Below are 27,317 nucleotides of genomic sequence, written 5' to 3'. Positions count from 1 at the left end.
ACCGAGAAGATGTGATACGTATTTATGGACGTGGGAAGGGAACAACAGCTAACACTTATGAACACTTAATGCCAAGGCACCTCACAGCCGCCTTGCAAAGAACGTACGATTATTGCATCCATGCTTCGCCCACGAGAAAACGGAGGCTCAGAGAGGGCAAGCAACACGTTCACGGTCATCAGCCAGTGAGTGGCAGAACAGGATTGGGAGCTAGGTCTGTCTGAAGCTGAAGTCCATGCTCTTAATCCCACCCCCTATTGCCCCTCTGCTTCCAATTAAGAGAAAACAAGGTTATAAAACAGAAGTGCGTCATGGTCTCACACTTACAAACACCCGCGTGCTCGATGCAATGCCCATTAATGATGGCCCGGTCAGACGCAGCCATAAAACGAGTCCTCCTAACCGTAACGCAATGAATCAGGCAACACTCAGTTTAATGTTCTTGTCAGTTATTTATTATTTGTCATTCTAAAGACTAGCACATTTACAGCATACATGGCTTTGAATGAGCTAAGAATATATAAAACAGTAACTATATGTTTATATATATTAATACTGCCCACCCAAAACAAATAAATAAAAGTACTTTAATTCACTAAGCTTGGCAAATACAACTGCGGAGGGACAAAACTGTATTATACAATATCTGTACATTTTTCAAGGAAACCAAAGGCAACTGTGCTGCAGGTGCTTAGAATCCACATCACATCCCACGTTTTCAGTAGGTTTCAACGTTTCTTTTTAAATGAGGGGCCTTCTCAGGAACGCTGGACGGAATCTGTTTTACGGTAACCTGTAAAACGGCTTTCCCTGTACAGCTGAAGACTCAGAGCTCCCGGCTCCCCTGAGGAGCCCCGGCCGCCGTGACGGGGGGCGTGCCCTGGCGCCGTGAGCGTGGGGAGGGCGTGGCGCCACAAGCGTCGGGGGGAGGGGTGTGACGCCGCCGCGAGGCTTGCCGCACGCTCTCCCACGGCAGCCCGGAGTAGTGCTCACACGGAATACTGAAACCTCAACAGTTTCTGCACCATTAGCCAAGTCTTAGAGTTTTAACGGTGATCCTTAACAGGAAGCCAAAGTTGGAAAAATAATTCACATAAAGGTGCCACATGCAAAATTGCTAACAGATGACTCAACGTTTGCTATATTCCCTTTTGATAAATGTGGGTACTTAATGCTCTTCAGACAAAAAAAAAAAATTCTGGAAACAATATGGGTAACATTTAAAAAGATAAGGGAATTCTTTAAAGGTAGTGATGTTAAAACGAGAAAAGATGGGGAACTAGGTAGACACTAGAGAAATAACTTAAATGAAACGGAGGAGGGGTGAGAAAATCAGCCATCCTGGAAACTGTCTTTGAACAGGGACCGACACAGCAGGAGAATGTGACGCCAGCTGCCGCCGCCTCTGCGGCAGGGCTGGGGGACAGGAGTGTCTCTGCCTGCACCCTCCACAGACAGCCAGCTGTGGGACAGGTGTGAGCAGCCGCCATCGCTCCCTGGTGCGTCCTCCGCATCCGCTCACACCCGACCAACGGGCACCCAGGAGAAGCAGGCTCTGCGCAGGAAGGGTCTGGAAGGTCTTCCATCCAGTTCCACCCTCACCTGCACGCCTACCCCTCTGGGTCCCTGCCACTGGGTGGCGTTGCCCGTGCCTCAGCAGCCCAAGTGTGTAACACATTTCCAAGCAGCATGTCTAAAGGAGCCCACGAATAATACCTCAAATTTTAGACCGAGGAAATTTCCTACAGGTTCACAAATCATTGGGATCAGCATCATGGATATGTGCCACACAGATTTTACAGCCTTTTAAGTAACATGTAAACATAATAATCATGATAAACAGAACTGATAAACGTATAAACTAAGAAAAATCTCTGCTATGTGCAGATAAAACTCATCATTATCATCTTATAATAGATGACTGGACATAATTTTCTATGAAATTCCTAAGTTTTATGGCCTAGTAATCCCTTTCAAACTCTCACTGTAGGAGATAAATTCAACTTTCTCAATAGTCATCTTACAGAACAGAACGCGAAGAGGACAGTGACAAGTGCTGCAAACCTAAGAGAAACCTTCATCAGACAATCCAACATGATTGCACCGTCTTCTAGAAGATGATAAATTGGGAAACCCACAAAAGCACATATGTTCTGAAAATAGTTAGGCTTCCAGCACCTACACGTATAACCCCCACCCCGCCCCGAGTTGTCTGAGAGGCAGCAGACGCCTCAGGTGTGGGGGTCCTGGAGTGACAGAACTCAACACCCAGGGGAGGAGGGGAGGCGTGCCCCAGGGGCAGGACCAGCCACGAGCTGAAGAGCACGGGACTGCTGGCCTCACATTCTCCAGCACACACCCTGTTCTACGACGCATCAGGGGTAGAGGGGGACCCCACTGTGTGGGCCGCTGTGCAGGTACCACCTTCCAGTGAAGTCTTACCTCGGGCTGATTTAGCAACCTTTACTTCACCTTCTGATTTCTCCTGTGCTGTCACAGGTAGGACAGTTCGTCGGAACCACTTGCTGTCACTGCACGAGCTAGAGCTACCTTCTTCCCCCAAAACTTGAGTTAACATTTAACATCTACTGGTCTGCCCAGGATCCAATAATTCAATATATTATTTACTGTTTTACATTCAGAGGTTTTAAAAGTAGACTGTAATTCAATGCTCAATTTTGAGTTACTCAGTAGAAAAATACATTAGGTGTGCAGCTGCCTAAGTGGGCATTTTAAAAAAGTCTTTTAGCATTTCAGACATCTCTAGCTTGATTCATACAGGTAACTATCGATGATATCTGTGTGGTTATGGCTGAGGCTATTTAAATGGGCAGTTGCTACGATCCACACTATTGAGCCAAACATTACCTCCTACTGATTCCAGTGGAAAACATGCTCCATAGACTTTTTAGTGAATTTTTTCTTTAAACACAAAAATAAAAACCAATCCTTCAGGTCTTCTTGAAGAATTCAAATATGACACTACAGGGTACCCACATTTAGTATGTAACAGCTAATTAGAGGAACCATGTGTTCATGTTTCAACTTTTCCGTAAGTCCCTTCGGGAGGCCTGTAATGCTTGGGGAAAGCCTTCAGCTGCAGGGAATTAAATGCATATTTGCGACTTCCAACATTCTTCATTGTATTTTCTCTTCGACAACCCTCACTGGGGAAAAAAACAAGCACAAGAAATGACAGCAGTAAAAAAGGAAAAAAGAAAAGACTTAAACTAAAATGAAATGAATTGATTATTTTCATAGCATTAAAAAAAATGTTGATTAATTCAAATGGGTGCGGGACTCATTTACAACAATATGCACGCAAGATGGCGGGCTTCTGAACGAGGAAGGCAACTAAGAAGCACAGACATGGACACATGCTGGATGGGACTGCGAGTCTGGCATTTCCAGAGGCAGCGCTGTGTCTAAGCAGAAGCAAACTTTTGTTTTTAAGTGAATGGTTTTCATGTGTGTCATGTCAAGTAATTTGAGGATTCTATCATAACTAGCGGTTCAAACGTTCTGTTACATCGCAAATTAAATGGAACATTGAGAAATGGTGCTACTCTTACCAAAGCTTTTCAAGAGCCGCATTTTTCTATATTAGCAATGGCTATTAATCACCTCAAATTCAAAAGGCTCATTTTCCTTGCAGAATTCGGTATGTAGCAAAGCCATCTGGCTGAGAAGGCTGCTCTAACATGCCATCCCCACGGAGGAGACAGTGGGTGCAAAGCTATCAGTGAGCCCTGGGTGTCCTGGGTGCAAAGCTATCAGTGAGCCCATGCAATGGTGGCACGCTGGGTCTGCACAGCTATCAGGGCTAGAAGTGTCATGAAGGAGTGATCCCACTGAGATCTCCTCATGGCAGCCTTCTCCATGTGGGCTGTCCTCATTGTGGTCACCTCTCACAGGCATACCACTAAGCCAGGGAGAGCCCACAGGTGCCCTTCCCTAGAGAACCCGCTCCCAGCATCATCCCCAACTGTCTTAGATGGAGGGTTGTCATGGCAACCCAGTGGGCACAGCAAATGCTGAACAGGAGGATGAGCCATCAGGCAGGCTTCACATTCCCAAGTGAGAGCAACAGGGGAGTTCTCTGGGAAATGTTCTGCTGTAGACATCAAATTAACAGGCAAAAGCGGTTCTAAATATAAATGACTTCCTATAAGCACAGTAGAACTTTACATTTTTATATTATTCTTAGACTAGCAATTAAATCGACTAGTTATCAAATTTAGTACAAAAATCCCCATTATGAGATGTAAAATTTGGAGTTACCAAGAAATAGTGATTTAAAAAAAATATTTCAAATTGTATGAAGACCATTATGTCATGCATTTTAAAAAAATATCAGTGGCAATTGCTTAAGTGAAAATGACAGTCTCATTATCAAGAACATGTAAAATATTTTTGGTAAGAGTAATTTTATTCAAAAGATAAGCTCAGGTATTTTAGAAAAGTATCCACCTGCTTGTTATTAAGTAATTTAGTAACTCAGCTATGCTTTCTTGTCACCAGAGCCTCAAGCCCTCAGCGAGACGTGTGTCATCTGAACTGAGCGCACCTAGGCCATGTGAGCAGGAAGCCCCTAGAGTAAAGAATGATCATGTTTGTCTAACATCCAGTAATCAGATAAAAATATAATTCCATTTAAAGCAGAAGCTCTAGGTTCCTATGCACAGTTAGTCTTATTTAATCTTTGGAAGTTCTCACATTATCAAACTATTTCAGATATGGCTTCTCTATTTATATAGAAATGGACACCTATCAGTAGTAAATGCCAAACTGCTTTGAGGAGCAAAGAAGAAGAATTTATCAACTTTGGCATTATCTTTTATTTACATATATTAAAGAAACTAATTACTGGTTTAACTGGATGAATATGAGATACATGGAACTGTAATCAAGATTACCCTTTAAATGCAATTTTAATTTTTAAAGCAAATTGTATTTACTTTCCCTCAAATGTTGTGAATTTACAAAACCTAACTGCTGAGGCTGATGGCACACCGACCCTGTCATGACTTGCTTCCACAAGCTCGGGTGCCAGCACGTGAGACTGAAGTCTGCAGAGGGGAGAAGGTGTCCGTGCTAACTGGCCTTTCCTGCTGCAGGGGCCAGCCTTCTGTCCCTAAGGTAGAACGCTTTCATCCATCACATGGGCTGCACAGTTCTTAGGTGCCAATAGCACACACTGAAAAGGTCTTGGATAGATTTTAGAAAGAGGGATTTAACTATTTCAAAGCTCCACCATTATTTTGTATTCTGTAGATAAATGCTTTCTTTTCAAGGACATCCTTTTTTTGAATGAGAATTTAGAATGGAAACCCAGATGACAACTAATTTTGGGGACTCCTCTGGTTCTCCCTTTCTGGTGTGGATCTTCTCCTTTGAAACTCGTCTGGACGCACTGGGGTCTAGTGTTACTGAGTATCGAGTGTTGGCGGCCACTGACAACGTCCCTCCCGGTGCTAGCATCACCTCAGAAGCAGCCTGAAAACCATCACCAAATACCAGACTCCCCTCTTGTGAATCATCTTCCCGTGTTTGTTTCATCCAGCCTATTTCTCACTAAAGCAGAAAAGATTTTCAGATACATATTTAGTCTGATTTCCTAAGTAGAAAGCCTTAGTGTTGCTAAAACTCAGCACAAAGGGCGAGCACAATGAGTCTCTTTCCTCAGACGTTCTGAAGAAAGACGGCAACAACAATTCAGAGCCTAGGCCGATCTCCTGGCCTTCTTTCTTGTGCTAGCCCTCATGACCGGAGACAGCTAGAATGTATGGCCTTTTGGCTCAGCCCCTGAAGAGAAAAACAAAGAACCTTATCTTCTCTCCTTTCCAACCTCCACAGGGCAGGAAGGCCTAGCTGGCATCCTGGCAGTGAGGAGCAGGCTCAGAGGGGCCTCTCTCGCTGGCCATGGCCTCCCTTTGCTGGGACGGGGGGTGCATCCGGGGAGGAGTCTCTGGGGAGTGGCACAGGAACACCCACAGGCCCGGGGAGTGGAGTGGGTGCTATCGGTAGTCAGAAGGGCCTCCCTCATGGGTGCATAGTCTCGGCCAGGCCCGGAGGTGGGCACAGGCACGTGTCACCCCCGTGAGGCATCAGGAGCACTTGAACCAGGGCAGGGACTGGGAAGCTGTGGAATGGGAGCTGAAAGGGCCTGCGGACTCTACTTTCTCTCTTTCAAATCTTGGAGCGCTGATGCATGCACCTCAATCTGAAGGAGGCAGGAGGTGAACAGCCCTCTCAAAGAATCACGGATCAGACAGTGACTAGTGTTGTGTTGCTACAACTTAACAACACCACCTGTCCCTTGGCATCCGGTGAGACTCCCTACTGAAGAGTGTCAGGGGCTATGCCCCAGTACGGCCACCTCAGTTGTTCTAGAAAAGACAGAGTGGCTATATGGCACTCGTGAGAAGACTGGCTTCCCGAACTACAGGTAGGAACCCTGCCCTAAGGCTCCTGCAGTGCTCAGGGGGTCTAGGAAAGAAGGGCCTCCCAGGGGTGTGAGAAGGACAGTCTTAGAATTTAAAGCCTGAGTCTGGCATTTGTTATTCGTTGCTAACTGCTTCTACCATTCCTAGAATGCGGACTCAGAACTGATGCCAAACCAGGTAAGTCCCAGAGTAAGTTCTGGACCTCTTGGGGAAGGGAAGGGAGGGGGCAGATTTTGTGGTGGACTTGGTCTGTGTGTATGCATGGGAGTAAAGTTTCTGGAAAAGACAGCTTCTCTAAATTCACTCCGATTTTTCTAGACTGGTAAAAAGAAATCCACTTTCATAAAATCCAGTGTATGGGGAACCAGCTGGTGGTCAAAAACAGTAGTATGGCATAGTTTGGGCTGGAAAACAGAGAAGCCACTGAGTATTTCTTATACAAAGTCCATGGAATTTCCCCCTAATTTATTCTGTTACCTTTACAGACATTCAATTACTCTTCTGCCAAATGTGAAAGTTAAGGTTATGAACCACCTCGTTTTCTGGGCATTTCCATGTTACATGAAGAGTGCTAATAGCACAAACCCAAGCAACGCCTTCTCTCTCACAGTTCCATCTGCCACAAGTGCCCAAAGGTTAGGCCTCCGTTTTGGGATCTTTTTTTTTTTTTTTTGATTTTCAAAATTATCATTATTAACCACATTTGATTTTTTAAAATGAAAAATACTGCTTCATGAAAAATAAATGTATTTAACAGCCTTTTGTTCCTATATGCACTAATTCCTGTAACCAGTTTAGTGATCCTTAAAGATTTCAAAGAGTAAATCAAAAGTCACATGCAGTATGTTATTTTAATGTGCCTGCCTTGGTACAATGGGCAACTGCGGTCACAGCTTTGTGTCGTCTCAAACTGGAAATCAAAAACACAAGCGAGGAATGTTATGATTCTGCAAAGTGTTTGCTACTCTGAGTTCAGGGACTACGCTTTGAAATGAAAGCAGAAAGTACATGTCCTATTAAATAGGCTGATCTAGATGAGCCGGTTATTAAGCATCTATCTATCCTTTTTGCTTCTCTTCAAAAGGAAAGGAAAGGTTAGCAGTACATGAAAGAATAGTATCAAATATACAAATTCTCTTCAGACAGAATCCCCTTCTCTCGGAAACAGAGCACAGGAGATATACAGGTAATAAATAGTTTTACATCAGAAGGTGAGAGATTTGGTAACAACTCCAGGCCAGCTAAACAACGCAGCGACAGGGCACTGTAAGAACATGTTACAAGCACTGAAAACTCGATGGAATTTAAACGCACGAGTCCTCTCGGTGAAATAATTTGGCAGGTATTTACAGTTCAGAACAACAGAACGTCAAACTGTAAGGCATGAAATATTTCTTGGCAGACCACGCTCTGACACATTCCTTCTGTCCAGTTAGGTACACAGGTGGCTGGACATATTCTGGCACTTTTGTTTTTCTTGTGACTTAGTACTGATTTTTCGCAATGGTACTCATTTGCAACGCAATTTGGTCACCAGGTATGCTATGCTCAGGAAGAGCCACACAATCAGTAAATTGGGGCTCAGGGCTAACAAAGGGATGGAACAGAGGAGGCTGGGATCTAGTCTTAAGTCTCGGATGGGCACCAGGCCGCTCAAGTTCTTCTGGGTGACTACCTCCCGTGTTCCAATGCTGTGAAAAGGAAAAAGTTTGGGAGAAAGGAAAAGAAAAAGGCAAAGGAAATAAAGAATAAAAAAAGAGAGAGAGAGAGAGAGAGAGAAACACATGCAATGGATGTATCAAAAGTATGGAAAAAAGAGAACCGAACAGTAAGATTTAAAACAAACCAAAAAATGGGATGGAGCCACAACAGAAAGAAAAGATGATGTGCAGAAAAGGGTGTGGAAGGGATACCAAATCAAAACCAGCACAGTCACAAGAAGAAAGGAGAGAAAGAGAAGTGAAAATAAGAAAAAAATACTGTTGTCTACCGAAAACAAACACATGTAGGTTGACTAAATGGTTTTCCATGTTCGCGCTCTCTCGGCTGGCCAAGCACAACTCCATGCTGCCCCGCCATGCTCTCACATGCTGCCAAGACATGGGTTTCAAGAAGCAAGCTGAACATGAAGAACCATTGGGGGGGGTAGGTGTTTGACCTTCTCACAGATGCCTGAGCGGGGGGCGGAGCGACAGACTTTGCCAAAGCTGCCTCTTGATGAACCATTCAAACAACGACCATTTACCTCAAGTCTCAGTCAGAGGTAGAGCCCTCCCCAGACTCGCCCTGGCTGTCAGGTTGAGCAGTGGCAGAGCATGAGCTGCTCATGTCCCCAAACGTTCAAGTTACTGTTCTACAGGGTGATCCCCAACCACAGAATCCAACCGAGCTCACGTCGGAAATTTGGGGGTTTTCCCTTTTGGTGCCCCAGAATATATACCGAAGTGCAATGGCTCTGGAGCCACATCCTCTACGAACATCCACCAAAGTGGCAACAGTGACACAGAAGCAGAGATGCTGGGACACGACACAGGGCCTCTGAGGATCCACCCAGACATGAGTAGCATGGGGTCCTTGCTCAAGCAGAGTTCTCCTGGGCTTTCCCAGAGGAACTTGGAAGCCCTGGAGTGGTCCTGCCGGGATGTGCCATTTAGACTGGGGACACATTCCCAGCCAGGGCAGTCTCTGGGGGCTGGGGGGGGGGGGGGTTGTCACTGTGGCTACTTAGGAAGGCCCACTCTGTGTTTCAGCCCCCGAATCGGGGACAGAGAGGCACCACGAGCAGTAAGCTGGCACTGGCCCCAAAGGCTTGCAGGAGCCGAGCGTACACAACTCTTCACAACTCCGTGTTCTGTGATGTCACACCGGTAGCTGGAAATAAGCCCCAGTGGGAGTATTTATGCTACAGAAACTGGCGAACACTATAGATCAGGGCTTTTTTTGGTGGTGGTGGAGGCGGGGAGCTGGTTGTTAAACATTTGCTAGCACATCCCTGGCCACTGCTCATCCTGGGCCTCCGGGAGAAACACAGCCCGAGTGTCAGCTTTGCCCCCTTACCCCACCCCCCTCTCTCCGCCCTGCACCCTTGCCTGCATGCTCTACTCTTCCAGTTGGTAAGATGCAAGCGAGAAAGCAAGAGAACCAAACTGCATTCCTCCACTCAAGGCATGGCCCAGTATTTTCTGCTGCCTCCTTAGGGCTCCCGGCTGCGCCACAGGTCCTGGCCACGCTACAGCCAGAAATCCTGGCTAGTGACCCATCCACCTCAGGCTTGCTGTCTATGGACAGAAGCGTGTGTTCCCCACAGGGGAGAATCCAGAAAATCACCTTAAAACAACCACACTCGGTAACGGCCTGGGCTGCAACATGGGCAGGCAGACAGGCGGCGGAGAGCACAGAGCCCTGGCTGCTGGAGCTACTGGGTCCCCGGGGGCAGGTGCAGGGGGGCCATGATCCAGCTTGGTTCTTGTGTAATAATATCTGACATGATTAGTAAGTAAGATTACGTGTTTAGTGCAGAGATTTTAGAAAATTCAGAAAAACCTAAATAGGACACTTTAAAAAGGCTTCCATAATTGGAGGTGGAGAGAGGCAGAGGGAGGCCCAGGGAGGAAGGTCCTTCCCTACTCAGGACCGCGGGGTCCTCACCTGTGACACAGGAAAGCAACACCGACTTTACAGACTCGGAAGCGCTCCAATGCGTAACAGGCGCAACAGCACCCGGAGGGTGGACAGAGCAGGCGCTCAGGACAGGGGCTGGGAGTGTGACGATTTGTATTAAAAACCTTAGGGAGGTGTATATTTTTAACCTAAGGGATCAGTGCGGCAGATGTGGCCAGGAGCATAAATAAGGGGATTCACTACCCCCTGGTCTGAGGTGCTGAAAACCACCTTCGGCTTAGATATTCAATGGCAGCAAACTGGATCATTACAGTGTGCTCAAAACTGTAACCCGAGGGCGCCTGGGTGGCTCAGTTGGTTAAGCGACTGCCTTCGGCTCAGGTCATGATCCTGGAGTCCCGGGATCGAGTCCCGCATCGGGCTCCCTGCTCAGCAGGGAGTCTGCTTCTCCCTCTGGCCCTCTCCCCTCTCATGCTCTCTCTCTCTATTCTCTCTCTCAAATAAATAAAAACTTAAAAAAAAAAAAAAACTGTAACCCAAAAAAATGCTCACAAGACCGTTAAATGAAAAAAGTAGGCTAAAACACCAGGCATAACTGCACGCAGAGCTGCACTTGCTTGCACACGTGTTTTGTGCATTAATCAGGGACTGGCGACCCCGTGTGTGTATTAACCACAGTCACGCCTGTGCGCTTGTATGTACATGTCTACATCTGCAAGAGTAGGCTTCAAACATGAGCACGGCTGCTTGTCAACAGGAGGAATGTGGAGGATTCGGAGGTGGGGGTGTGAGAACAGCTGGTGGAGGGGCTTATCCACATTGTTAAATTTTGCTACAAGGAATATTACTTTCTTAGGTGATCCAGTGGTGTGTGCTGAAAGCCATAGCAGTTGATCTGTGTACGTGCGGGTACTGCCCACACAGCCCCAAGGCGGGCCACAGGCCAGCAGATGCGGCCACCCTGTGTCTTTCTAAGAAGCCCCATTCTCCCCAGTCTCCCGAGACCTCTGTGCTCGGATGCAGTCAAAATGAATCATTGTTCTCATCGAATTTGTTCCAGAAGCCAGGACTGGATAGCTGTCTACACATCCACTGTACACCTGACTCGGGCAGGGCCCGGTCTATTCAGTGGACCTGATCCTAACCCTTGCTCTGACAACCACAGGAATCCTCCCCCACTTCCATTTCTCATGTTTCTTCTCTAGCGGAGGCCTGCATCTCACCAAGGTGGTCCCTCCCAGCACCTCGCCGCTCACAGGGTGCAGACGTGCGTGTCTGGAAGCCCAGGCCCTGCCACCCTCGTGGCGTCAGGAACACCGAGCCTGAAGGACAGGCCGTGAGGACAGGCTTGACTAAGGGTGCCTGGGCAGGGGTCTCGAGAGTCTCCATGGCTTCCCTGAGGCTCAGCCCAGGGAGGGTGGTGAACTTTCCATACGTGCATAAATAGAAGCCCCGAGGTCACGGAGGGGGGGTTGGATGAATGTGGAAAAGACAAAACAGGGACAACACACTTCCATTCCTACCAAATGCTATTATCAAGAGGCAGGAGCTCAGGCATCACTTTTGTGGGCTATTATGAGAAGGTCAAACGGCAGAAACATACAGAAAGGATAAGAGAATTGAACGCTTTAAAGAATTTGGTGAGAGGACAAATGATACAGAACATTCAGTAGGAGTGACCGTTGGAAACGAGACTTTGACAGCATTGGTGGCTACATTGAAGGAGACGGGAAAACCAGGTTTCTTATCCTTTCTTTTGGTATGTGAGGTAAGGTGCTCCCCAGCAGTGCTTGAAACAAGGCATCGATCAACAGTAGACAGTTTTTAGTCCCGGGTTTCATTCTGCAAACACGCCTGCTGCCTCAGAACCAGAACATCATTAGGGTGAGGTCGCCACGGCACACGGACAGGTGGGGGGGCTGCTGCTGTTACGATAAGACACTCATTTGACACTTTGCTAAGAAAAGCAAACTGTGTCGACGGCTAGAGAAGAAGCAGAGCAAACCAGTGCAACCTGCAGACGCATTTTCTTCACTCAAGTTTGAAAGGAGCTAATACGCATGGTGGAAACAGCAGGTGACTGCTGAGGAAGCTCTGGCCCTCGTTCCCACCCGCGGCAAGGCAGGGGGCTGAGGGCTAGCCACGTGCCCAACGACTCGCACGTGGCCACACTGGACTTCCCTGGGCAACGTCCTGACTCCTCAGCTTGCCCCAAGGGCACCCGCTCACAGAGACTGCTAGCTCTCTTGTCCCTCTGACTTAAAAGGGAACACGGTCTCAATTTGAGACCACCGACAGTTTGACTTGGCAGACGTCAGTGAATTTTCCAAAGTCAAACCAGAGCATATGCCGGCGGGAGTCAAGGAACCTGGGCTGGGGGCGCCCCGGCAGGACCGGCTCATCTGCAGTTTACACGGAGCCCGGGGTAGGCAGGGTGGGCGGCCTGGACAGCGGGACTCACCTGCGCATGCACTCCAGCGCCTGGGTGAACACCTGCGGGGCCATGCCGTGCTCGTGCTGCAGGATCAGGCACTGCTCCAGCGTCACTGACATGGCCGTGCGGTCCTTGGCGCTCTTGCAGCTGGTGAACCGGACCCCGTTAAGGCGGCGGCAGATCTGCAACAGGAACACAGTATGTGCTGACAGGGAGATGCCACAGGACCCCGGTTCCGGATGGTCAGCGGCAGCATGTGGCAATGCCAACTCCCAGGGCCACTTCTGCTCCCCGACTCCACGTCCGGCCAGAGCCAGCAGCAGAAACGATGTCACTGCCTGTGGGACTGCCTTTGTCCCCATCCCTCGTGCCCCCCCCCCCCCCACAGGCCGTTCCTTCCAGGCTTAGGCGCCCCCTTCTTTTCTGGGGCATCACCGTCTGTGCACTGACCGTACCAGCTGCCCCCTTCCAAACTGTACCCAGGCCATCTCCTCACGTTCAGACCGTGCTGCAGGCCCTGGACAGAGGAGAGCAGCAAAGTCCGGCTCGGGAGGTCAGAGCGGCTCCCAGGATGCCCCGCCCCTGGCCAATTCCAGGTCTTTCTGGAAGGCATAGCACAGACCCACTGTCTCTACTCTGTTCCTCCCCTGCACAGATGGGAATGGCTCTGAGGAGCTTCCCCCTTTCCCACCTCCTGACCACCAGGCCCCGCGGACCCTCCACTGTCCTCCATCTCACTCAGGGCCAGGCAGGGCTCAGGGGTCAGTGCACTCTCCTCTTCACAAGTGGGGAGCTCACAGTGGGGCAGCCTCTGGGCTGAGAAAAGGCCACCCCAGGGCACCTTCTCTCCCCACAGGAAGGACATTTGGGGGCATTTTCTTTGTACCACTAGATACAATTCTAGGTACACAGTCCCCAAGAGCAGAAAGCCCTAAAACAAAAGATTTTTTCTTTTAAGTTTACGGCAACTTCATTTGGCAGTCTGACCAGATCTGAGCTGATAGGAGACTATAATCTTCATTTATCCCGTTTTGTATAAACATTCATACCTTTTAATAAGGCAATATTAATGAGTCTGGTTCCAGAGCACTGCCCCATCCCCTGGGTATGTTCAATTGTATGTGTGTACCACATTAAACATAGGTGATGTCACTGTATTACACATATGTGCACCAACTGTATACCAAATCACCTTTCTAAAATACAGAAACCTGTGAATTCCAAAACATCTACCCACAAGAGCTTCAGATAAGGGCCTACGGACCTGTACCAGGTAGGCCACAGCCACCAACAAAGGCCCACGGTGGGGGACGTGCAAAGACAGGGCTCCATGAAGACAGGCTCTCAAACACAGGGCCTCCCAAACAGCGGACAAGCACCACGACCAGCTGTCTGCTGCAGGGAAGAGACCCGGGGTGGAGAGGAACACTTTCCTGAGGAGGAGAACAGGAAAGCTCTAGAATGAGTAGCTCGGGAAAGCCATGAGGGGGGAGGGGGAGACAGCCCTCCTAACGGCTACTTGGGCTCTGTGAACTGGGGGTAACTGGGTGTGAGTGTGTACTCCTCCCCCGGAGCAGGGGCCAGACGTCCATCCCTCCCCTGTGCTCAGGCCAGGCCGGCAGCTGGAATGCCATCTGGGGATCACTCGTGCTCCTGAGTCTACCTGGGCTAGTCCCCATTCTGGACAAGTCACGGTGCTGCCGTGGAGACCAGTTAAGGTCACCCTCGACAGGGGTGAGTGAAGGACTAGCTATGGAACGCCACAAGAACATTTATGAGAAAATACTGGAAGTACTTGGGAAAAGAGGAGATCTGAACTGCAATGTACAAAAACTACCATATAAAGAGACTGCAAAGGTCACCATGGTCTACCTCTGAAGCTATTAAAAGATGCAGTAGGCAGTGCGCTATAGCTGGTATCGATTGCCCAGGCTTCTGGAGGTGACAACTGTCATCAGCCTGCTTATTAAATAAATGCCCCAGTGGATAGAGTCTGTGTCAAGCTTACTGGAATTCAGGCAGCCCTAAAGTAATGAACTCAGAGGCACCCTTCAGTATCCTCCAGAGTTCTGGATGTATTCAGTGACTTTCTTTTTGTGTCCATATGGAGAAATTTGCTCTCTCCACTCCTGAGATTCTGATTTATTATCATAATTATTATTATTGGCAGCAAGTGCAACAGTATCATTCTTTTCCTCAGTATAATGAAGGTACTACCTCAGCAGCTTGCCAGAGAATGTCGACGTTCTTATTCTTCCTGGCGTGCACATTCTGGCCCAGAAAACGCAGCAGCTCCGGCAGGCATGTCTGGCTCCGAGATCGAGGTAGGCCTGCAAGACAGGGGGAGTCCGTGAGAGCTGGTGGGGCACCCAGACCCATGGCCCATGGAGCCTGGAAAGCTGGAAGCTTAGGGTGACTTATGCAAGAAAGGAGGTGTGCTTAGGGACTGGCCCTGACTACCACAACACGGGGAGCACTTAAATCACTTTCACTGCCACTTCAGTCCCACCTGCCAACGGCAAACGCTCATCTTCTTTCAGCTCTTCTGAGGGGCTGGAGCACAGATGCAGGGTCACCGAGGGCAGGAGGGAGTTAGGAAGATCCATCTGGTCTTCAGAGCCTCCGCAGGGAGGACGATGCTTAGGGCGATGAGTACTGACCACTGAGTAGGCTTGGCCACCCCTGGGGGATGTGGGCAGTAGGGCCTCCTCCCATGGATCTGGAGTGACCCACTCTGACAGCCTCCCTCTGCCACTGTGACCGTCTCCAGCCCTTCCAGGACCTCTTGAACTGGAAGATCAGTCTGATCACCCCACCTAAGAAACCTGGGATTTTCAAATCCCAAGATCATCAGAGAAAAAGAGAAGCGCCTCAAGGTCATGTCTAAGAAAAACAGCTATGGTGCCTGAGCCCCCAGATTAAAATCAAACACATGGAATTCTGGGATCCAGCTGCACACAGAGTTTCCACCACACAAGCTCACCTTCGTGTACCCAGGCTCTTACGCTAATTATCACATGCACCTGGTATGTGCCCGGCACCATGCTGATCAGGGGACTGGGGCAGAAACAGACGTGGAAAGGATGCTCCCGCTCATTGAGGGGCTCAGTCTGTGATGGAGGCTGTGGGATCCCAGAGGAGGCAAGCTTGTCTCCTAGTGGAGACACAGCACGTTACTTCTCCAGATTGGCTGCAGCTTCTCCCTTGCCTCCCCTGCAGCCCCAGTCAGTGCACACCTGCCCACTGATGAACCGAGCAAACTTAGGGGGTATTCACTGGGTGCGCTCCATTTCCTTGGCCTCACAGAGCCCCGATTCTCCTGGGGCTGAAGATGCAATGGGCTGCTGCTCCCCCAGCTTCCTGGGTCGTGGTCCAGTGCTACTGGTCCACCCTGGAGAGGCCCACGCCTGGCCTGCTTTTGTCCTGTAGGCTGCACCCTTCTGTGGCCTTCATCACCAGGATACATCTCCTGGAGTCTCACATCACTGGAAACAGGCTGCCCTCCAAGACGCTGAGCACAGAACTCCCACTTCCTGACCACATGGCTCACTGTGCCCACTCATCTGTCCTCCACATGGCCTCCATCCCTCCTCCCTGCTCCCCTTTGTGGTGCCTGGGCCAGGGGCCCAGACCTGCAGAAGACCCTGTCCCTCCAGTCCAAGCTTGGATGCTCCACTGTCTCCAACCCCTGCAGCACTTGGAAGGGGGTTGCTGGCGGCAGCCAGCCTGGGCTCCCTCCTTGGGAGACTCGCCCTCCTGCCTCGGTGTCAAGTGTCAAGTGTGTAGACAGCCTGGCACGTGCAAGGATTTGGTAAATCTGTCACTTTCAACTATGATCACTGCTGAAGCACGTGAGGACACCTCAATACCTGGGGGTTCCTCCCGAGAGCCCGGATACTGGTGACCTGCAGCTAAAGCGTCAGGGTATCCTCTCACTTATGGTTTTTCAACCCTGGCCACCTGGGGAGTTTCTGGAACTCCTGAGGCCCACCACTCTGGGGTGGGGCCCAGGCATCAGGACTGTCTGGGCTCCCCAGTGAATTCCAGTGTGTGGTCAGGGCTGGCACCTTTGCAGTTCCCTGGGGAGACCGGGGCCACCTGCCGTGAGCACCCTATATGTCCCCCTGTCCACAGCAGCCCCCGATGTGTAGTCCTCAGCTGCTCCTGCATCTCACCGCCGTGTTTCTCTAGCTCCTTCCCCCGTGGCCCATCTCACATCTCTGCCGATCTCCAGGGCAGAGTGACCCATCGAGGCAGTGCCATTTTGTCACTTACTTGCCCTGGCTGCAGCCCTCGCCGCACTGACTGTGCCTCAGAAGCCACCAGGGACTCCTTCCCTCACCCCCCACCCCCCGCCCAGCACCCAGGTAGTACTGCTGCTCTCCTGCCTGCAAGGACTCGCTCCCACCTGTCCGCTGAACCTTTTCTTCTCAAGCCACCTCCACGCGGGACCTTTCCCCAGAGGCCTGTCCTCAGCCCCTTCCTCTTGCACACAGTGACCTCAGCCGCGAGACAGCCCCATGTCACCCGTGTCGCTGACCAGGGTGGCGACAGGCGTGCCCCACCTGGCCTCATCTGTGGCCTATGTCCCATATCACAAGGCCGCTGGTGCCTGGGCTGCTCTCCTTATGCCCCAGCCCTGCCCCCTCTGTGCATCCGCAGGCCGCCAGCTCGTGTAGCCACGGCCAGCGCAGGCCCTCTGTCTCTCCACCACGTGCCCACAGCTCTCTCTTCCCCAGCACCATCTCGCGCCGCCGCAAGGGAGCGCACTCGCACAGCGACTCCCACTTGTGCCTCTCCTCTCCGCCTACCACACCCCCAGGTCAAAGTCGGAGGGACAAGACTGTGCACAGTGGCCTGCACCCCTCCTCCAAGCCAATCAGCACACTTTTGCTGATTCCAGATGAATCCCTGAAGGTTTTCCCCCACCGCTTCCCTGAGAGAACTAAACTAACACCAACTCCCCCGCCTGGCCCGAGGTCCCTTGCAACACAGCATCTCCTAATAGGACCCCTTGGCCGACGGTCTAAGTGCCAAGCCTCAGAGCCAGGCCAAGCCTTCCATGCAACCAGTACCGACGCCCTGTGTTGTGGCATTGTCGTTTGGCAGTCAGTGTGGGGACGTGCACGGAGCGCGGCACAGCGCCAGGCACAGCAGTGACCCAGGAATGCGAATGAAGCCTTTTCCCATCTTCCTCCTCAGGAATCTCCCTTAAAGGACACTGGTGTTACCCAGCGACCGAGTCTGCCTCCTTCGCTCGGGGCAGCGCCAGCAGAGAGGCAGAGCCCATTCCTAACCAGGGTCTAGTCTCATTTGTCGCTGGGTCCCGTGGTGCTTTACACAGGGCAGGTGCTCAGTAAGTATGAAATCCGGAGAGAATTTCCCATGCACAGACAATGTGGTGAGCCCAGGGGCACAAAGAAGGCTTTTAGCAGACTGACAGCTGCCGTCACTCACCCCTACCTCTGGGGACACCTGCACAGGGGCCCCCCGGGTCCCCCGCACCCAGCACTAAGTGTCTGCCCAGCATCTTACTCTACGTGCCACAGGGGGAGGTGCACGGGGAGCTCACCCCAGCGCAGCACCGAGTGGGGGCCCTGCCTCTGTGACCCCACCTGTCCTACCAGCAGGCACACAACATATACCACTGGTATCAGTGAACACCAATGGCCAGGACAGCTTGTGAGAAAGCCCCGCAGTATCCAGGGGACAAGACAACCAGCCAGAGAAGAATCAGCAAGGGCCACAGCCTGGGGGAAGCTTCTCCGCGGGGAGGTGGGGGCGGGGGGGGGGGGACTCAAGCCAGGCAGAGTCTGAGTAGGTGAACAGGCTGCCACGGGTGGGGACAGGGAAGCAAAGGGGGAATTGTGAGTGTGGAGGCAGCATCCGGATGCTGGGTGAGCAGACAGCCTGAGCGGCAGGAAAGGCTCCAACACCCAAAGTGACACAGGACAGACGACAGCTGAAAAAGAAACCTACCGTGAGTGAAGAAGTACTTACAGTCCTCGGGCAAAACTTCCTTAAACTGCTCAAAGTAGGAGTTTAACCGCACCAAACTTTCCACGTTGATAACTTCTTGTAAAGATGTATCGCCAAACCTTCGGAGGTCAGACGGGGACACCATGAGTTCTCTCAAGGGTTAGCCCACAGCTAACCGGTAAGCTGCTTTCCTCCTGCCAAGCATGAGGCCATCTCTACCTTGTCAGTGACTTGTTTAAATACATTTCATTAGCGGGAACCATGCACATTTATTACAGATGTGCCTCAAAGATGAATCTGTCCCAGACCCTCGTGTGGCATGCATACAAACCCCTCTCACAGACGCTCGCGGGGAGGCCCTGTGTCCTCCATCCCAGAGGTGCTTACAAAAGGGGACAGCACTGGGGCTCTGGCTGGGGAGTAAGGACCCAGTCCTGTACCCGAAGCGGAAGTCACTCTGCCTGCTGGATAACCACACCTGACTGGTTGCTCCTCCTGGGCTGTATGTGAGGCCCTAGCGCACTTCTCTCCATGCAGGCTCAACCTGTGCACACCTCCCAGGTAGCCAGGACATGCCAGAGGTGGTCATGCAAGGCGGTCTTTAGGCCCGGATGCCCAGTCCAGCTCCACCACTGCCCTGCTGAGTGACCTCCATGCACATCAGCCTCTTCATGGTCCCAGGTCACCCTTCAGCGGGCAGGACTCCCTCCTGCGGGTCCATCACAGTCCCATCCACCCTGATGCCTGCAAGGGCTTTTCCCCTAGGCACCTGCTCCCTTGGGGACTGCCCCAGGACACAGTGAGCTGGGCTCGTTTATGAGCTGAGGGGACAGTGTCCCAAAAGCGGATGAATGAGCAAAGACCTGGCACTCGCCACGTCTTCCCCATCCCCACTGTCTCACCCTCCTCCACCTGCCCCTCTGCTCGCTGGGATGTGGCCTTGCCTCAACCCTTTCCAGAAACTGCTCTTGCAGTCATCAGGAACAGCAGCTGCCAGACACAGCGAGCAGTACCGTCCTCACTGGGACAACTCCCTGCCGGCCTCCTGATGCTGCCTCCTCTCCATGAAGTGGGCTCCTCCAGTTCTGCTCACACCCTAGAGGTCTCTGCTTCCTGGGCTGGTGGCCCCAGCTTAAGCCAGCCTCCATCTGCCCCTGAGCATGACCCTTCTCCTGGTTCCTGGGCTCAGGGGGTGGTGGCAACACTCAGTCACTACCGACCTGGAAGCCTAGGTCTGTTATTCTCTTCACTGTCTCTCTCACACCCTGCCCAGCTGAAGACCAAAGCTTCCATTTCACCACTGAAACAGTCCTTCAGTCTGTCCCTTCTCCATCTGTACTACCCTCTGCCTGATCCAGCTCATCGCCTCCGGTCTGGACCCTTTCCAACAACCTCCTCTATATACCTGTCCCCCTCATATAAATTCCAGCACGTGAGCAGCAAGTGATCCACTTAATATGTAGATGTGATTGTGTCCTGCTCTACTCAAACTTCTTTGATGTCTCCCACCAGCCACACCCCCACATTGCTCAGTGGGGGTGACCCAATACTTAGGGATCAATGGATAGTGACCATTGGGTTCCAAAGGCCCAAAAGGAAGATAGCACATCATCCTAGAGACCAAATTCCCTGCATAGCAAGCACTTTTAAATAGCTTTTTATTCTAAAATGCATATGCCACATGAATATAATGACAAAACAGGAAAGATTTTCATTTACTAGTGGAAGGTCATTACACATGTCCAACCCCTCCTCCTCTCCAACACGCATGCACACGCACACAGACACGCTTGCACACACACACACACACACACACACTTGCACACATGGGCACATGTGACTCCTCCCTGTTGCCTGGCAGGGGAACCTGGAGGGAGTTTACAAGGCATGGGCCTTTGGAAAATCAAGGCAAGGCTCCCGCCTGGCATACAGGCCTCTCTAACCTCACCACTGCCCATCCCAGCCTGGGGCCTTGGCCTCCAGCCCCCACACGGTTTCTCCCCATCTGCCTTTGCTCACGCTCATTGACCTGAGATGCCAGGTCTTTCCTCCACCTCAACTGACTAAATCCTACTCTTCAAAACTCAATTTAGCCATCATCCCCTCCAGGAAGCCCCCCCAGACCTTCTCCCTGGGTCTCCCGTTAGGACCCCTACTCGCTGCACTCATCTTCATCCTTGCGCCCACATCTCTCTCCTACCAGCCCAAGTCTCTTGAGGACACAGACCACATCTGGCTCATCCTTGTGTCCCCAGCACCAAACACAGGGCTGGGTGTATGGCTGCACTTCAAGAACACTGGCCAAAGGGGGGGGGGATGACATAGTCTCTGCAGCGCTCAGAGCCTGAAGAGGGCTTATGACGTTTTCTACATCACCACAGCGACCACTCCACCCACCCCGGGCCCCGTGAGAGCCGGCCCGCACCTCTCGGCCAGTGTCTGCTGCTCGTTGATGCCCACGTTGAAGAGGACGGGCTGCACCCGCAGCAGCATGCCGCTCTGGATCTCCCGGGGCAGTGCGTCGAACAGGGGGCCCGGTAGCGGGATCCGCACGTTAAACCCATCACTGCAAAACAGTGGAGAGACGCAGAGGACGGGTGAGGGCTGTGACAGGGGAGAGGCAGACAGGGGGCGAGTGGGAAGACGAAAACCACGCTGGCCTCTATACGAGAGTGCAGACTGGCCATCTGGCTCAGTCGTTTCCAAAGTGCTGGTCATGAACCTTTAAAGGTCTGTGAAATTAACACAGAAGACCATGATCAATGTCTTTAACTGAAAGAGAAACAACAAAAGAATGAAAAGTACGTCACGTGTAGTGAACATAAATTCAAACACAGTGCTAGCTCTGATGATTAAAAAAGTCTCTCTACCGATTTCCAGTGATGACAGGCAGCATGTCAGTCGATGCATTAGACGTGGCCTGAGTGACTTTGAAGGTCACGTTCCTCAGGTCCATGATTCCAAGGCTCATGTCCTCCAGCATGGCCAGCTCCTCACCTGGACGCAAGAGAGGGACGGAAGGCTGTCAGGGAGAGGGGACCTGCCACTCTTCCTGTGGGCTCAGCACGGCCACAGAGCTGGGCACGGTTGGGAGGTGACGGGATCAGGCGTGGCTGTGACCAGAGGGGGACTCTCCAAGCCTCTTCACCAGCGGACTCACGTCTCCCCACGGCCACATTCAGCAACGCCGCTGGTGGAGACTCGTGCCACGGTTCCCAGCCCTCTCCTGGGGAAGGACAGTGTGGGGAGGGAAACCACGTGCACGGAAGCTCAGAAGGCAGAGCTGGCGCCTTAGAAATGGACAGAGACAGCCACACTGCACACTGTGGCCAGAGCCCTCTACTCTGTGGGGCTTGGTATTTATTTGAGGTCTTGTAACTCCAAAGATGGACAAATACTTCTAAAAAAAATTACCTATTTTTACCCTCTCAGAAGAAATAAACAGAAAACAAAAATAGGGAGAAGAGAGTCTTCTTCGAGGCCAATTCGGAAATATCTATGAAATTTTAAAATATTCCTACCCTTTGACCCAGAAACATTCCCTCTAATAAGGCAGTGGCTGCAGAAATGGGCCCACAAGCGCACAAACACATGTGTGCAGAGACATATGGCAGCACTGTTTCCAGAGGAATAATTCAGAAACGGCCCACGTCTCACAGGAAATTAGTGCTTAAATAATGACCATCCATCCTCAACTAGAAAGATCTTTAACTGTAACAACCACCAACAAGAAAACAAACGAAGGGGTGTGTGTGTCACTATACAGGAATTTTATTTGGTCTTTACATACTGTGATGATGTCTGGATTTATTTTAATCAGCATGTGCTGCGTGTGTAATCAGAAAAATATTTAGGAAGAAAGGATGGGCATCACGCACGTCCACGCTGCTCAAGAATCCCAGGATTCCGGAGGCGCAGGGGGTGGGGGCGCCCCTGGAGTCTCACCGTAGGTGCTCAGCAGGCTCTCAAACTGGGCCAGCAGCCCGATGGTGTAGAGCTGCCGCAGGAAGCCGTCGTCATGCAGGCAGTTCCTCAGCTTGATGATGAAGCCACAGATGAGAGCAGTCAGCTGTGGGGGAGGCACAAGGTGAGGCCACTGTGGGGGGGCAGACACCTCCTAAGTGGCTCCCAGCCCGCACTGCGCCCCTGGCCCCGAGTTTCTCTGCCCCCACAGCTCTGGTTGGGTTGCAGCAGCACCCCTTCCCCTCCTCCACCTGGGGTGTGGGGGGCGCTCAGCTCTGAGGCCACGCAGGGCACAGGCCACGGGGAGGGTGCGCAGCACTCCAGGCTTGCTACTCCAATCGCTCCCAAAGGCTCGTTAGGTTCTGGCTCAGCTTCCAACCCAACCTGCCTGGGCTTACTCCTGGGCTAGAACCTTCTGGAAGCCCAGAATTCATTCCCCACAGTGAAAAGGGCCTATATTATACTCACAGATCCAGACCAGCTCTGGCTGGAAACTGAAGTGATCACAACAAAGAACAGAAATGAGAGAGAACATGGTCACTCTGCAAGTTACCTCAGGGGGAGACTTTCTGTGCAGATGGGCCAGCAGAACCTCAGAGCGCCAGCCTGACCCTCTGTCACTGTTCCCTTTGCTAATGTGATAACTGGCATCTGCTAAACTTGCGACATTCACTTGAGTTCTTCCCTTCTCCAAAATCATTACAACAGTTGTGCACAAGCAGCAGAACTAAGGCACCTGCTGTTTTATAAACCAGAAAACACACCGCACTGACAGCAACATCCGTGTCTCCCTCACTAAGCTCCTTTGTAGGAAGAAGGGTGGCCAAGAGGCCCGGGCCGTCCGGAACCCGGCACGCCTTAGGCAGGAGCAGGGCATGTGCACAACCCGCCAGCGCCCACCACCTCCTCGAGGAGAAGCAAGCGTGGACTCAGACCCTCTCCTAAATACATACTTCTCGAGCAGGATTCCTCCCTCTGGGTTGAAATCTAGACCTCTCTAGTAAAGAAACTTAAGAGCCAGAGGCAGGAGAAAGTGTTGCCATCCTTGTTTTTTTCAGTGTGAAGTGAGAAAGATTTTCTAAGGCTGTGTTTTCTGGGGGCTGAGGTGCCCGTGGGCCGGCCGGAGCTTACGGTTTGGCAGAAGACCACATCGCGGCGGTACTGCAGGCTCAGGTATGTGGCTATGGTGGGAGCGCTGTCCTGCATGAGCAGGAAGACCATCGCCTTCTTGGCCTTGTCGCTCATCATGGCCACGCAGTCTGTGAGGGTGGTCAGCAGGGGGTAAAGGGCCTCGCTCCATTCACCTGGGCACAGGGAAGGAGTCGTTTGAGGAGGAAGATTTTAAGAGGCAAGTCCCAGAAGCTTAGCGAGTTACGTGCCCCTAAAGCCCCTGTGGCCCCGCCTTCCACCTCCCCACCCCCTCTGCATCTTGTAAATCTGCCTGGCCCAAGCTCTGGCCCAGGACTGGCACCGAGTTCTGCCTGGAACCACCCCAGTCTCCAACCTTCTGGCCTGAAGCTTTTCCAGTAAATAAGCAGCAGACCTACTAGGGACCACTGAGGTAGGCCTGGTCTCCGTCACCTATACTGGGGACTGTACCCACAAATGCTCGAGATTATTCCTTTTGAGGAAAATGACCAAAAAAAAAGCTTCTGCGAGTCATCTGCAAGTCACCACTGTTCCACCACCCAGGGAGAGAAGGGCCCCCATCCTTCTAGAGCAAAGGACACCCCCATCCTTGCGCAGCCGTGTGCTGCTGGGTTAGTCTCACTTCCCACGTCTGGGGAAGAGGCTGTTCCACCTGGTATCACAGTGGGGTTTTCAGCTCTCAGAATGTCCCCTGCTTCTGCCCTCACTTTCTTCCCCAACCCCCGACCTTCCCGCCTGGTGCCCTCTATTTCTGGTTTAGTCTTCTTGTAGAGATACTAGGAAATTGTGACCCTGTACCAAAACAAGTTTTTAAAAATAGAACCCTGGGGTGGAAAAACAGAGTTAAAGGGATTTTGGGCTTTGGCTCTTTTTTGCCTTCCTACTTAGAAGGGATTTAAAAGAGAAAACACATGCCCTCATCAGTTCTAACAGGTCACCAAGCCCAGACATAGGCATTTAAACATCATCGCCGGATGAGCCTGCCAGGTGCAGCAAATGCGGCACAGGCGGGGAGTGGAGCCCGGACAGCACACACCCCTTAAGATGAGGGGTGAGTCTCAGAATGGCCACAGACGTCACCGCACTGGGGAGAGGCCACGGGCTGGGCAGGCGGGATGGCCGCCAGAGGGTAAGTGCTGTCTTAAACAGAATCTTGGATGGGAGATAAACAGAATCTAAGAGCCACAGAGAAGGGAGGCTGGCTCCACTGCTCTCAAACTGTACAAGTAGCACTTTGTTGAGAAACAGATTTAGAGAGAGGCCTAAAAGTTGCTAAAGGACTTCCCTATACTCAGTGTTTGGTTAATGCACATTTTCAAGTATATGTAGCCATTCAAACTTTGGCAATTATCTCACTGTGGATGCGGGCACACTATATGTGGACAAGGATTTGTGCCTGTGATGCAAAAAAAAAAAGCAGGCTTAAATTTAGAAAGTCTACAGCAGAAAAGGTCTCAGCAAAGAAGTCATGGTGACAGAGGGCACTGGACCGAGGAGTGGACAATGTGAGTCTCAGCCCCCAGTTTCTGCTAAGCAGTGGTGGCCATGAACAGGTCTCTTGCCTCCTTGGCCACATGGATCCTTTCTGGTAAAATGGAAGGGCTCTGCTAGATAATACCCAAGTCTCCTTCTTCCTCTAAAAAATCTCAGAGGCCATGTTTCTGTTTCTCTGAAGAACTCTGTTCACACAAGTAAATTTTATTCAGCAGCATCTATTAAGAAAGACCAATGGCAGCTTAGTTTTAATAGCCAAATAATTGGGGTTTCATTAACTAAGTCATTACCTAAGAAGTAAATGCTCATAGAGCAAGTAAGCGTTGCTAAAAAAAAAAGTTTTACTTTTACTTTGCTTTTCCACTTAATATGCATGTATGTATGTAATTAATATGCATTTTAATCTGGAAATGGTCAGAAAGTACAAGTGGTCTTTGCCGACTAAGCAAATCTTCTCCAGGCAATACTTTTTGACTTTATCTACTTCTCTTTAAAAAAAAAATCCATTTAAGTATGACTTGGTTTTGTTCCATTAGGGGGAAAAAAAAAAACAACCCTGAAAAAAGTTGGGAGTAAAGGAAGAGTGGTTAAAAAGCACTAGGAGCTTGTCCTGGAGAAAAGATGTGGGTCTGGGTGGGAAATGCATCTGCCACCTGCCCGGAGAAGGGCTGAGACATGTCTGGATGGCTCCAGAGTTCAACAAGAGGGCCAACCACCATGTGTGTAAAACCTGTTAGTGCTTTACCTTTCATCTGTTTTCTCATTTAATCCACAGAGAGAGGGTTATTAATACAGGTAAGGAAACAGGCTCAGGGAGGTTCAGTGTCTTCCCAGACACAGAAAAAGAACGAGCATTTGTATGGGTCTAACTCTAAACTCTATGTTATTGCTACTGTGTCAGACTGCTTCTGCCAGGTAGAGAGTAGGACTGTGGGGTGAAAATACATTTGGGGGGAATGCGAAGAAAAACTAAAATTAGAAACTTCCAGACAAAATGAATTTCAGGGACAGAAATGGGATGTCTGCCAGGACCTAGCTAAGTAAAGATATTGGGAAGTTAGGTTTGATAACAGGGTCATACTCTGCTCCTTTTGTCAAGAAAGTCTTGCTATGAAAAAAAAAATCAGTTCAACTCAACAGTGTCCTTAGTGATGTAGCTGATTTGCTTCTGGGGGCAAGCTCCTTCTCTATCTAGTTGCTAATCTGTTAATGCTCGATGACTGGTGGCCAATCCATGGACTAGGCATGCTACTTTTGGTAACTTTGAAGGGCTTTTTCAAATCCATGCTCTGCCTTTGCTTTTTTTTTTTTTTCCCCCTCATTAACAGGGAAGGGAGGGAGAGAGGGAAGGAGAAAGACTGAGAAAGAGTGAGAGAACAAAATGTGTGTTTGTGTTTTGACTAAGATAAAATACAGCTCTCCAGGGAAAGCCAAAGGAACTCTTGGCAGGGGACCATTTTAGTCCATTGACATTAACTGTGGACAAGACACCAGGGCTTCTAGAAATGACACAGCTGGTATAAAATTCATGGTGCTATATGAGCTGAGAGGGTTTGCTAAAACCAACAGGGAGAGTTTGGTAAATCCCCAAATCACTAGTTTACTGCACTCTAGATATAAAACAGGTGTCCTGCTACCTCACATTTATATCCAGTCAGAAATATACAATCATCAGACTGATTGGGTAGCTGGTTTTGGGGGGGGTAAGCAAAAGCATATTATTTGGGGGGGGTCTCATGCTCGCTCTGGGGAACCCACAAGCTACAACCAGGAAATTCAACATGAACTAGAGCAGGGGTCGGCACCCTTTTTCTGTAAAAGGCCAGACAGTAAATATTTTAGGCTTTTTTGAGGATGATGGGGTCCTCGTCACAACTACTTGACTCTGGTATTGTCCCACAAAAGCAGCCAGACAACATGTGAATGAGTGGATGTGATTTCCAATAAAACGTTATTTACAAGAGCAGGCGGTGGACAGGACTCGGCTCAGAGCTGCAGTCTGCCGACCCCTGAACTAGAGCCATAAACACTGATTCCTACATGCAAAGGCAGCAGAAAGATTCCATTTTTGCACTATCTCCAACTGAGCCTCTTAGCAATGCCTAAGAACTCTGAGCTGCATCCAGACTCAGAAGAGAGGATGCTGTGTGATTGTGAATGCTGCAACATTTGGGTGGCTACACCCCATCCATGTAACGCTCACAAGTTCAGGTGGAATCACAGGAAGTATC

At 50.6% G+C, this 27,317-nt stretch overlaps 1 protein-coding gene across 19 annotated transcripts in view; it reads right to left on the bottom strand.

Annotated features, from left to right (window-relative positions):
* Window positions 1–442: 442 nt before the first annotated feature.
* Window positions 443–27,317, bottom strand: part of INPP4A (inositol polyphosphate-4-phosphatase type I A) — a 131,067-nt gene continuing 104,192 nt past the window's right edge. For 10 of the 19 annotated variants that reach the window (XM_027621111.1, XM_027621121.1, XM_027621123.1 and 7 more), the window contains 8 exons: window positions 23,575–23,747; window positions 22,426–22,549; window positions 21,351–21,477; window positions 20,906–21,046; window positions 18,502–18,599; window positions 14,719–14,831; window positions 12,529–12,683; window positions 3,174–8,137 (listed from right to left, as the gene is read on the bottom strand). In XM_027621111.1, coding sequence (XP_027476912.1) covers window positions 7,957–8,137; window positions 12,529–12,683; window positions 14,719–14,831; window positions 18,502–18,599; window positions 20,906–21,046; window positions 21,351–21,477; window positions 22,426–22,549; window positions 23,575–23,747 — 1,112 coding nt within the window. In that variant the 3' untranslated portion in view covers window positions 3,174–7,956. The other 9 variants (XM_027621118.2, XM_027621124.2, XM_027621129.2 and 6 more) reach the window with 2 other exon arrangements.

The sequence above is a fragment of the Zalophus californianus genome, chromosome 8 (assembly GCF_009762305.2).
Source record: "Zalophus californianus isolate mZalCal1 chromosome 8, mZalCal1.pri.v2, whole genome shotgun sequence".
Taxonomy (NCBI): domain Eukaryota; kingdom Metazoa; phylum Chordata; class Mammalia; order Carnivora; family Otariidae; genus Zalophus; species Zalophus californianus.
Note: the sequence above shows the minus strand (reverse complement) of the source record. Positions and strands in the feature narration are given on the sequence as shown.